This window comes from Jaculus jaculus, chromosome X, assembly GCF_020740685.1.
Source record: "Jaculus jaculus isolate mJacJac1 chromosome X, mJacJac1.mat.Y.cur, whole genome shotgun sequence".
Taxonomy (NCBI): Eukaryota; Metazoa; Chordata; class Mammalia; order Rodentia; family Dipodidae; genus Jaculus; species Jaculus jaculus.
In genome coordinates this window covers 67,835,809-67,848,161 of record NC_059125.1, presented here as the reverse complement: position 1 = coordinate 67,848,161, position 12,353 = coordinate 67,835,809, and the positions used below count along the sequence as shown (strand labels likewise).

The window sequence follows — 12,353 nt, the reverse complement described above, 5'->3', positions numbered from 1 at the left end:
AAGTAATTGAATAATAGAAAGGATATGTCATACATAGAAAATGAATAAAAAATGGCATACATCCTTTCTAATGAACAATGACTTAAAACATAAATGGTTTAACCTATCCATTTAAAAAACTGAGATTGCCAGTGTGGTGGCTCACACCTGTAATCTCAGCATTTGAGAGACTGGGATACTAAGACCTTATCTCCATAAATAATTAATTAAATACATAATAAGAGGCTGAGATTAACAGAACAGATTAAAAAGCCATCCTCTATATTTATTCTGTCTATAATACAGTTAACTTTAAAACTAAACATAAATAGGCTAGAGTAAAGGGACAGAAACAACACAAACAAATACTAATCAAAAAAGCAATAGTACTTATGCTAATTTCAGACAAGAGACCTTTAAACATAAGGAAGAAAGGGACGAAGGGACTGAGGGAAGAAAGAAAAAGAGACTGACTTACTGGGGTTGTGGCTCAAGGAAGCATTGTTTCCAAAGCATGTGTGAGGCTTAGTACTTGATATCTTTTCCCTCTCTCTCACAAGAGAAAATATATATTGATAAAAGGATCAATTTAGGCTAGGAATGCATTACTCAGTGGTAAACATTTACCTAGTAAGGGCTAGATTCATTCTAATGTACCAAAAGAAATAAAGGATCAATTTATCCATAATATGTAAAAGTTATAAACAAGTAAACCACAAACTATGAGAGGCAAAACGGGGAGAATTAATGGAAAAATGCAGCTCTGCAACAATAGAGACGTAAGTACCACATTTTCAATACCAGATAGAACAACCAACAGAGTATCAAAAGTAAATGAAGGATTTGAGCACACATAGAGAAAACTCCACCTCAAAATAGTAGAGTACACATTCTTCCTAATTACACATAAAGCATGCCCTGGTATGGACCATATATTTGGCCACAAAAGAAGTCTCCATAAATTTAAAAGATGGAAGCATAGAAAGTATCTCTTCTGATTATAACAGATTGAAACTAGAAGTCAATATTATAAAAATAAAACTTCAGAGTTACAAATGGACAAAATTAAGCATACTCTTAGCCAACAGATAAAATCACATGAAAATTAGAAAACACTTTGAGATGAATGAAAATGAAAAACATTAAAAATTATGGGATATAAAAATGCTGTGTTCACAGGAAAATTTATACTTACAAGCACTTGCACTGCAAAAGGATAAATTTCTCAAATAGTCTAGTTTGACATCTTAGAGAACTAAATAAATACTCAAGAGTGATCTAAAACCAATATTAAAAGAAGGAATTGGGCTAGCAGGATGGCTTAGCAGTTAAGGCATTTGCCTGAAAAGTCAAAGGATCCAGGTTTGATTCCCCAGGACCCACGTTAGCCAGATGCACAAGGGGGCACACGAATCTGGAGTTCATTTGCAGTGGCTGGAGGCCGTGGTGTTCTCATTCTCTCTCTCTTTCTCTGTCAAATAAATAAAAATAAAACATTTTTTAAAAATTTAAAGAAGAAGGAATTAACAATTACAAGGGATATAGACCAAATAGTGAGAAGACTACCCAAAGAAGGCAAAATATTTATAATTGGTACATCTTATATATCCAATGTTCAGAATACATAAAGAATTCTTTCAATTCAATAAGACAAACAACCCAATTTTAAAATGAGGAAAAGTCTTGAATAAAAATTTCATTTAAAAAAAAAACATATAAATGTCAGCCAAAATTTTCAAAATGGCTTGTATAGATCTAACACTCACACCCAAATGCAAATCCAGACCATGGTGGGACACCACAAGCACTAAGGACAAAGTTAAGTGAATGAATGAATGAATGAATGAATGAATGAAAGTTGCAAATGTTGGTGAGAATGTGAAGAATTCAGACTTCTAAATTTTACTAGGAATGTAAAATGGTATAGCTGATATGGAAAAGAACTATGAAGTTCCTTGTAAAGTTAAATATTGAGTGGCCATATGACCTAGAAGTTCCATTCCTAGAAACATTTAAAATAATTGAAAGCTAGCCTTCAAATAAATTTTTTTTTTTTTGGTTTTCTGAGGTAGAGTCTCACTGTAGCCCAGGCTGACCTGGAATTCACTATGGAGTCTCAGGGTGGCCGCGAACTCACGGCGATCCTCCTACCTCTGCCTCCCGAGTGCTGGGATTAAAGGCGTGTGCTACCACGCCCGGCTCAAATAAATATTTATGCACAACAATTTATAGCACTAGTTTCCATAGCCAAAAGATGGAAACAACTCAAGTGTCCATCAGTGTAAAAGTATATGTGGAAATTATTGTATGTCCACACACTTCAGAATTTTATTTGGCCATAAAAATATATGCAGTACTGATATATGCCACAGCATACAACTGAAAGACACCAAACACCAAAGGCCCTACTGTTTTGATTACATTTACATGAGAAATCTAGAAGGGCAAGTCCATAGGGACAGAAAGCAAATTATTGCTTGCAGTTTGGAGATAGGTAGGAATATAGAATGACTGATTAATGAGTAAGGAGTTTCCTCTTAACGTGATGAAATGTTCTGAAACTGGATACCGTTGATGTTTGTATGGCATTGTGAACAGAATACATGCCACAGAATTGTATACTATAAAATGTATCCTTTGAAGTGAAATTTATATAACAGTAACTTTAGCTCAGTAAAATAAATGTCCCTTTCATATTATTTATGAAATGTGTAGGTCAGTAGAAATGCTAAGTGGTTAGGAATTTTATAGCTTTAAAATGAGATAATGTTAGGTTTTAATCAACTCCTACAAATACCTAGCCTTTAAGGCTGCATCTTTATCTTTCAGTTTGTTAAAAGAGTTATTTTTTTTCTTGTGTCTCCACATCCCTGTTCCCCTTCCACTGAATCCCCTTCCTATTTGACAGCAACAACATTAATTTTTCTAATATCAAAAACATTCAAAGCCAGGAATGATGGCACATACCTTTAATCCCAGCACTTGGGAGACAGTGGCGGGAGGATTGCTGTCAGTTTGAGGCCAGCTAGAGACTACCTAGTGAATTCCAGGTCATGCTGGGCTACAGCGGTACCCTACCTCAAGAAGAAAAAAAAAAAAATCTATCTATCACCAATTTCTTTACGCAAGTGTATTTATTAGCTGACTTACTGCTTTCTAATCTTCAATAAGGCTTGGTTAATGCTAGAAATAAAATATCCACACCTGATATCTTATTCCAAGCCACAGCAAAATTGTTGAGTGACCAGAAGGTATTTGTCATTTTCAAATAGAAGCCACCCTTCATGTGCCTTTTAAGTAGTACAGTGGACCATAAAAAAGTTACATCACAAGCATACCTCTGATAAGTGCTGCCACAGGTGTTACGTTCAGTTATCAGAATGAAAAAGAAAACCTAAAAACCTTATACATTTTTGTTTCACAAAATAATCAGGTTGTTTATATAACAATTTACAATATTTAGTTCCTGTTTCCTTTTCTTTTGCACATTTATTGAGTTAATTGCAGAATCCTGGGTTAAGAGTTAAATGCTTGTAGTGTACCATATTTATTGTAACAAATGCCCCATACACATTTTCACATATCCCAAAGAAAGCTGTTAATTCTTACTATGGTTGAAAATTGTATGATACATTAAAATGCATTATAAGTATAGTTCTTTAAAAAGATTGTATACATTTCTGATTGGGGGGGGCTTTTCAAGGTAGGGTCTCACTGTGGTCCAGGCTGACCTGGAATTAACTATGTAGTCTCAAGGTAGCCTCGAACTCACAGTAATCCTTCTACCTCTGCCTCCCGAGTCCTGGGATTAAAGGGGTGCCACCATGCCTGGCACATTTCTGATTTTTATAGTGACATATATTTAAGTGATCACAAATTTTTTATTAATTTGTTTTACTATTTTACTGAGGTATGACATAAAAATTCCCAGAATTGAAAAGATTACAATTTGATGGAGTTTTATACTTGGATCCTTATATACCCGTGGAGTTACCATGCAGGTTAATATTTTGAACATTTCCAGCCACTCAAAAATCCTCTTCATGTCCCATCTCTCAGAGGTAAATAGTAATCTGCCTTCTGTCACATAGATTGGCCTTGCTTGCCCTTAGAACCTCACTGAAAGGGAATCATTCTTCTGTGTAAGCCATTCAGCATTGATTTTCAGATCCATCCATGTTGATGCTTGTTTCAGTAGTTCTTTTGCTGATGGTTACTTTTTTAAAATCACAGTTGGTTTATACACTCATCCTCTAAAGGACACTTGGGTCGTTACTATTTTTCTATTATGAATAAAACTGCTAAGGAATTGCTGGGTCATGGTGCAAACATATATTTAACTTAAGTAGGTAAAAGCAAAGTTTTCCAAACTGGTTGTATAAAACTACCTCTTCTACCATGACCTTCTGGGCATAAACATGCACAATTAAAAAGCAAGCCCTCATATTGCTAGAAAAATATTCAATACAAGAGTAGAATCAACAACATATAAAGAATCTTTTAAAATCAACATAAAGGAATAACAACTTAATATTTTAATGGACAAAAAAATTGAATAGGTGGTTCAAGAGAGTATCCAAATGGCTAGTAAAGTCACAAAAAAGTATTTAATGTTACTAGTAGTTAGAGAAATGGTAAATAAAGTCACACTAACGCATTACTACACACCAACTACAAGAGTTAAAATGATTGAGAGTATCAAATTTAAAAGATCCAAACTAGAATTCTAAATGAAGCTTTGTTTTTATTATTATTTTTATTTATTTATTTGAAAGAGAGATGGTGGGGGAGGGAGGCAGGTAGAGAGAGAATGGGTACACCAGGACCTCCAACCCCTGCAAATGCACTCCAGACACTTATGTGCCACCTTGTGTATTTGGCTTATGTGGGTCCTGGGAAGTTGAACCTGGGCCCTTTGACTTTGCAGGCAAGCGCCTTAATGACTAAGCCATCCCTCCAGCCCCTAAATGAAACTTTGAATTGCATGTCATTGCCCAGTACTTCGCCAATCTTGTGAAGTAGGTATTATTTCCTTATTTTGCATAAAAAAGCTTAGGTTGGGTGTGTCTAATTTTCCAAGGTGATTTTCTAAGTATTAAGTGTTAGTGGTGAGGTTTAAATGAGAAATTCTCGCCACAGATGTTTCCTTTTCTCTTCTATCTCTGTCTGCCCTTTGGTGTAGGCTAAAAAAAGTTTTCAAAACTGGCTTACTTTGCAAAATCATGTGTTATCTTTTGCTAGATTAGTAAAGTATAGTATCAACCTGTCAACAAGCTCTATACCAGACTAAGCATTTGTAATTGCATAGGGAGAGTATCCAAATTTCCTCTCATTTGTAAGATTACAATATTCAGACAATACCATAAGCTGTCTCATGCAGCTTCTTTAAGAGTGTTATCTGTGTCACCCATGAATAAAACACTTGGAACCTAATAAACCTGGCTACTGATCAGTGGGATCCTAGCAGCAAGGTGCTATGCATCTGCATACACGATTATATTATGGTGTAATTAGATGAGCTGCATTTGGAGCCCAGATTTGCTATGTAGTAGTATAGTAACTATAACTTTGAACAAAATACTTAATTTGTCTAAGCTTTCTTTTCATTATTTATGAAATAATACCACCTATGTGATAATAATATGAAGAGTAAAATAACTGAGATAATTAGCCAGAGAAACTTATAAACTAAACTGGTATTGGTGTTGAAGGGCAGATAACAAATATTTTCATTTAGATAGTTACTCTTTTTAATCTTTTCTGTAAACCTTGGAAAATAAAGTTTTGCCTGTTCTTTCTGCTTCCAGTTCCACTTGTCTTATACTGATAAAGAGCGCTATGAAAATGAAGAGAGACCTGAGGCCCAGAAGCAGATGCTTGTTGATATGGCCAAGAAGCTACCAGTGTACACAAGAACCGGAAGTGGAGGTCAGTTCATCCAATTTAGCAAGAGAGGCAGCCCAGCAAGAATCTAAAGAAGGCTGTCATCTGTGCTGTCAGGCTAGCCCTCCCTGTTCTCCCATCTTCTGAAAACTACCATGGAATGTTTCTTTTCAACATTTTATAAAATTTTCCAAACACAAATCAAAGTTGGAATTTTTAGAAATACCTATAATACCCCAAAACTAGGTTTCGCCACTAACACTTTTCTCTATTGCTTTATCACCTATCTGTCCACGTATGGATCTTCCATCAGGCCATTTTATTTTTCTGATTCATTTCAAAGAAAATATCAAGCATCACTACATTTTCAACTAAATCTGTTATTCTTTGTTTTTTTCAAGGTAGGGTCTTACTGTATGTAGCCCAGGGTGACTTGGGACTCACTCTGTACTCCCAGGCTGGCCTTGAACTAACAATAAAGTGCTGGGATTAAAGGCATGTAGTAAAATTTACACTTAAAACATGCAAAATCATTTTTAAGTATTTTATTAGCATATCATAATGGATTTCATTATGGCATTTTCATGTACATATAATGGATTCTGACCATATTCACCCCCCCCATTATCCTGTCTTATCTTTCTCCCACTCATCCTTTCCTCTTTCTAAATAGACTTCCTAATACTTTCATGTCATATTTTGGTGAACCAATAAGTTTAAATTAGGATTTCTTGCATGAACTTGGGGGATGAGTGTTATTTACAGGAGAATTGGCAATTTTGCAATGGCCTGACCACTAAGAAAATGTCTTTCCTCAGCTACCATTAACTGCTATAAGTCTCCAGGAAGGTGCAGGGCCTCATGAACCTTTCCCCTCCACCAACCACTAACTGCCTATAATTCTTCAGGGAGTGGTGGGACCTCTTGAACCCCTCTTCCTAACAACCATTTTTAAGTGTACAATGTGTTTTGAAAAATGTACATACCTGTGATAAAATCCTTAAAAAATACCATCACCCTAGAAAGTTCTGCTGTGCCTCTTCTCAGTCAATCCCTATACATACAATGATTATTCTGATAGTTTTTCACTGTGATTAGTTTTGTCTTCTCTAGAATTTTATGTAATTGGAATCATAAAGATTGCATGCTTATGTTTGATTTTTTTTATTCAGCATAATGTTGGTGAATTTCATTCATATTGTTTTGTATTTCATTCCCTGTTTTGCTGAATGACATTACATTGTGTGACTATATCAGTTTGTTTACCCATTCACATGATACACTTGATACACATTTGGGCTGTTTCCAGAGCTTAACTAGTATGACTCAATCTGCTGTAAACCTCCTTGTACAAGTAACTGTACAAAGATATATCTTCTTTTTTTTTTGGCTAAATATCTTCTATGGAATTTTACTCTTAGATTTTATTTGTGTGACTATAACAGTACTCACAGAACCAACTGTCCACTGTTTAAAATTTGAAAACCAAGACTCTTCTGCCAAGCTGGGCTTTGGAAAGGATACTAGTAGATACTAATGTTCATTTGTTCATCATTTATTTATTCAACAAATATTTGTTAAGATGTGGCAATTAGGGAAATTTTAATGTGGTCTAGGTATTAGATAATATTAAGGATTTATTGTTAATTTGTTAGAGAAGTATACTCATAGTTTTTATGTGATTTGTTCAAAGTCTTTATGCATACTGAAGTATTTGTGGTTAAAAGTAACACCATGTAGATAAGATTTGCTTTAAATGCTCAAGTACAAAACCAATGGAAAAAACAGATCAGATGAAAATAGCATAAGATTGATAATTGTTGTACTGGGTAATGATGGATGGGGTTCATTGTACTATTCTCACTATTTTTAGTGCATTTTAAAAAACTTTGATGTTTAACTTTTATGTCAACTTGATTATGTTAAGAAGTACCTCAGCTATCAGTGAAACACACTTTGATTGTGTCTGTGAGTGCTTTTCTAGGGAGACTTAACCTGGCTTGGGGAAACCCTCCCTGAATGTGGATTGCACAATCCTATGAGTTAGAGTCCCAAACTACAAAGAGCATTGGCATTCCCCTTTATCTGCCTCCCACCACTTTAGCCATGAGCCACTCCTGCCACCAAAGCTTCCCCTCCACAATAGATTATATCTCCTTAAGCCATGAGCCAGAATAAATCTCTCTTAAATTGCTTTAGCCAGATATTTTAATTTCATTTTTTTAATATTTAATTTTAACTTATTTATTTTAGAGAAAGAAAGGACAGATGGAGAAAGAATGGGTACACCAGGGCCTCTAGCCACTGCAAACAAACTCTAGATGCATGTGACACCTTGTACGTACATCTGGTTTACATGGGTCCTGGAGCATCAAACCTGGGTCCTTTGGCTTTATAAGCAAGAACCTTAACCACTTAATCCATCTCTCCTTAACCACTAATCCATCTCTCCAGCCCAAGAGAGATATTTTATCACAGTGACTAGAAAAGTAACTAATGCAAAAACTTTCATAGCACTAATTTTTAAAAGGTGCCTAATGTTTTAAGCTATTATTCCAAGAAATAGGAATACAGAGTTGGACAGAGGCAAGGCCTATGGAGTTTAAATTATGATCAAAATGAGGGGCTACAGAGATTGCTGAGTGGTTAAAAGCACTTGCTTGGAAATCCTGAATGGCTCAGCAGTTAAAAGTGCTTGCTTGCAGAGCCCAACAGCCTTGGTTCAATTCCCCAGTAAACACATAAAGCCAGATGAACAAAGTGTAATTTGTCTGCAGTGGCAAGAGGCCTGGCATACCAATTCTCTCTCTCTCTCTCTGTTCTTGAAAATAAATAAATGAAATATTTTTTAAAAAGAGAGAAAACCACACAATTTTAGGTAATAGTAAACAAAATAATATGATAGAACAGATGATATGAACTAGATGTATATGGGGTTAAAATTGTACTCAGAGATATATTTTGCTCTGATATCAAATGTGTCTGTCTTTTATTGACATAAAGTAATTATGTATATTTATGGGGTACAGTGATACTTGATACAAAGATACAATGTATACTATCAGATCAGGGTAAATAGCATTTCCATTTATTTATCATTTCTTTGTGTTAGAAACCTTCAAATTACTTTCTTTTAGCATATATGTATGTGTGTGTGTATGTGTGTATGTATGTATGTGTATATATATATATATTTGTGTATATATGTATATATATGTATGTATGTATGTATATATATATATGTATGTATGTATGTATGTATAAAAATCTGGATGTGGTGGTGTATGCCTACAATCCCAGTACTTGGGAGGCAGAGGTAGGAGGATTGCCACAAGTTCCAGGTCAGCCTGGAGTACAGGGTGAGATTTTGTCTCCAAATCCAATATCTACATTGTGGTTTGAACAGAGGGGGGAGAGAATGCAGGCCATGGTAAACAATTTAAATTTTATTCTGAAGGTGTTAGAAATCCATTGAGCATCAAGTAAATAATAATATGATTTGATTTATACTTTTTTGCAAGTGGTGTGGTATGTTTGTGTTGTGTATGCATATATATATATATATATATATATATATATGGTGTGGTGCCCTGTGTGCTGTCACACCCCATGAGCTCAGCAATGCCCTGTGAACTGACTTGCAGCAGCTGGTTGTCCCCGCCTCCATCACTCACTCAACTTTTTCCCTTGCAAGTGAATCTCTTACTGATTCCAGAGTTTGCTGTTCATGAGTTCCAGTGATTCTCTGGTCCTCAATCTCCCAGATGTGCATGGGCACACTAAGCTATTTGTGTAGGTTCTGAAGATTCAAACTTGGGTGGGTTCAGGCCTGCTCAGGCCCACGTGCTTATGAAGGAAGTACACTTAACCACTGAGCAATCTCCCTATCCCTTGATTTTTTTTTTTACATTTAAAAAATTCATTAGCTACTCTGTATAATAAATATTGGGGGCAGAGACAAGAATGAAGGCATAGTGGTCAATTTCACAGTTGCTTCAGTTATCTACATGAGAGATGATGCTAACTTACCTAAATTGTGTCAGTAACATTGACAGTATCTTTGAAAATGTTAGCTATGCATGGTGGTATATAGCTGTTATCCCACTACTCAAAAGGTTGAGGCAGCAGATATGGCCTATGCTGCCACAGGACAACCACATTTTTAAAAAGTTGGACAAAATGGCTTTAAGTTCTGTGCCATTCTGTAAATCTATTTTAGTAATCACATGTGCTCTATATGTATATACATCCAGGTTGGTGTAACTTCCTTTCTAAGTGTATTAGTCACCGATGTAGGAAGCCAAAGCCAATTGGAATCATTGGAGCAAAAAAGCCAATATTTTGGCCTGTGCTCCCAGATCATGAGGCCACTGGAGATGATGGGACACTTATACATTGGCCCCTTGGTAAGTCACCTGTCTTCCTAATTAGGAAGGATATGGAGACCCCCCCAAAAAAATCGGTGTACAGTCTGAGACAGGAGAGTCACAGCTAAGGAGCCATCAGTCCTCAAGGGTTCCAAGAAGGGAAAACTACTTAGCCAGCATGACTCTGACTCATCTTAACAGACAGAAAACATCAGTATTGGAGAAGGTATAGGGCTGCTCCTGGGACCCTAAGATCTCCTTTGGAGAGCCATTACTGACCTCCAAAATAATCCTTGATTAAATTTTGGCTATCAGCTTTGTCTTAAACACTCAGAAAGAAATGTATAACCAAAGATAAAGGGATACCTCAAATATATGAATGGCCTATTAAGCAATATAAAAGCTTTCCAAGAGGGGAAACAAACAAGGCCTTAAAACATGTTGTCCCCATCTCTAATAGTTATAATTCTATAATAAGTAAAAATAACCAAAGATGTCAAAAGGGTTATTTTCAAATCTAGGAAACATATATGGATGACTTTGACCAAGGGTCGCTTAATTCAGAAGACTTCCTTTTACTGAAAACAATGGTAAATCTCTTCTAACTTGTGCCAGGACATCCTCAAATAAGTCCTGAAACCAAAAATATATTTGTACAGCCTTTAATGGCACCCAGTGGTTCTATGGTACTGACTTTCGGCCCTGGCTACCTTCAGGACAAATTTAAATAGGTACATTATGGAAGGCTATTTTACAAAATATGGTATGTTCACCATTATCAAAGTTAAATATTGTGTAAATGTTCCTGATAACTCTGCTAATATTTTATCTGTTTTACAAGCCATACACAACAGATTCGGGCCATGTCAGATGCTACTGTGCCATTCAATGAACAGTTCTGGAAGAAAATCTCAGCCAGTTCATGCTCAGATGATCTTGAGACAATCCAACTCTGTTTATCTGGGTTCCCTCAAATGCTCCCCAAGGCCTAGAAGTCCAAAAGGGCAACCCTAAAGGCAAACAGTTTTCTGTGTACTCACTTCTCATTAATGCCTTACTTTTATTCTTTCTCCCCAACATTTTCTTTCAAGACTATCTTACTGCACTCCATCAATATTTCAGAGTCCTTTAGAATAGCTCCCCTCTCTGCGAGAGAGAGACTCTCTAACTGCCACAAACAACTTCGTGGCCCATTCAGCAAGAAGTAGTTCATGATCTGACACCATTGCCCCCTGTCCTCTAAAAAAGGGAGTTAGAGTCTCTTCTCATGAGAGTGGGGAATGAGAGGGGGGGTAGAGTTAGAGTGCCTGGACCCCTGAAGGTGAAAAGCACAGGAAAGTTTGCACTTACTAGAAATCAAAGGTGATCTGACTTCTTATCTTGCCTTGACCTGTTTTTCCACAAACAACCAAGACCCCTACTGGAAGGGGGTTCTTTCATAAGATTTAAACATTGTGGTTGGTCAAGTTCAGCCCCCAGAACTTGGTGCCAGAGCTAACCTCTTCCTGAGACAACCTGTAGCCTTAACCAACCAGCTGGCCCTCTGGTTCACCTGAGCTGGAAGACAGCCCACCCCAACGAGGTCATAAATACTAGCCCAGGCCCAGCCAGGAGGGCACCCAAGTGCTTATTCTCCACATGGGTTCGTTATCCCCTCCAACATCCCACATGGCAGGAGTTCCTTGAACTTTCTTTTCCCTTTTCTTTCCGTGATTTTTTCCCCCAGGCCCTCCATGTGGAATCTCTAGCCACATGGGTACCTTTCCTTGGCTCTACTTCCCTCAATAAATACAATAATTTCATTAAAAATGGTTGATGCAGGAGGATCAAGGTTGGGGCTGGAGAGATGGCACAGCAGCTAAGGTGCTTTCCTGCAATGCCTAATGACCTGGGTCAATTCCCCAGTGCCCACATAAAGCCAGATGCACAAAGTGATGCATACATCTGTGGTTCATTTGCAGTGGGTAGAGGTCCTATTGCACCCATTCTGTCTCTCTATCTCCTTGCAACCAAATACATACGATATTTTTTTTTTACAAAGAGCTCAAGATCATCTTCTGCTACTTATCAAGTTTTATTGAGGACAGTGTGTGCTACATAAGGTCCTGTCTCAAATATATAATA

General features: G+C 36.6%; 1 protein-coding gene across 1 annotated transcript in view; it reads left to right on the top strand.

Moving 5' to 3' along the window:
- Zdhhc15 (zinc finger DHHC-type palmitoyltransferase 15) overlaps nucleotides 1–12,353 on the top strand; it is an 85,160-nt gene that overhangs the window by 24,220 nt on the left and 48,587 nt on the right. The window contains exon 4 of the mRNA XM_004666984.2: nucleotides 5,787–5,907. Within this exon, the coding sequence (XP_004667041.1) occupies nucleotides 5,787–5,907 (121 nt within the window). The remainder of the gene's footprint in view (nucleotides 1–5,786; nucleotides 5,908–12,353) is intronic.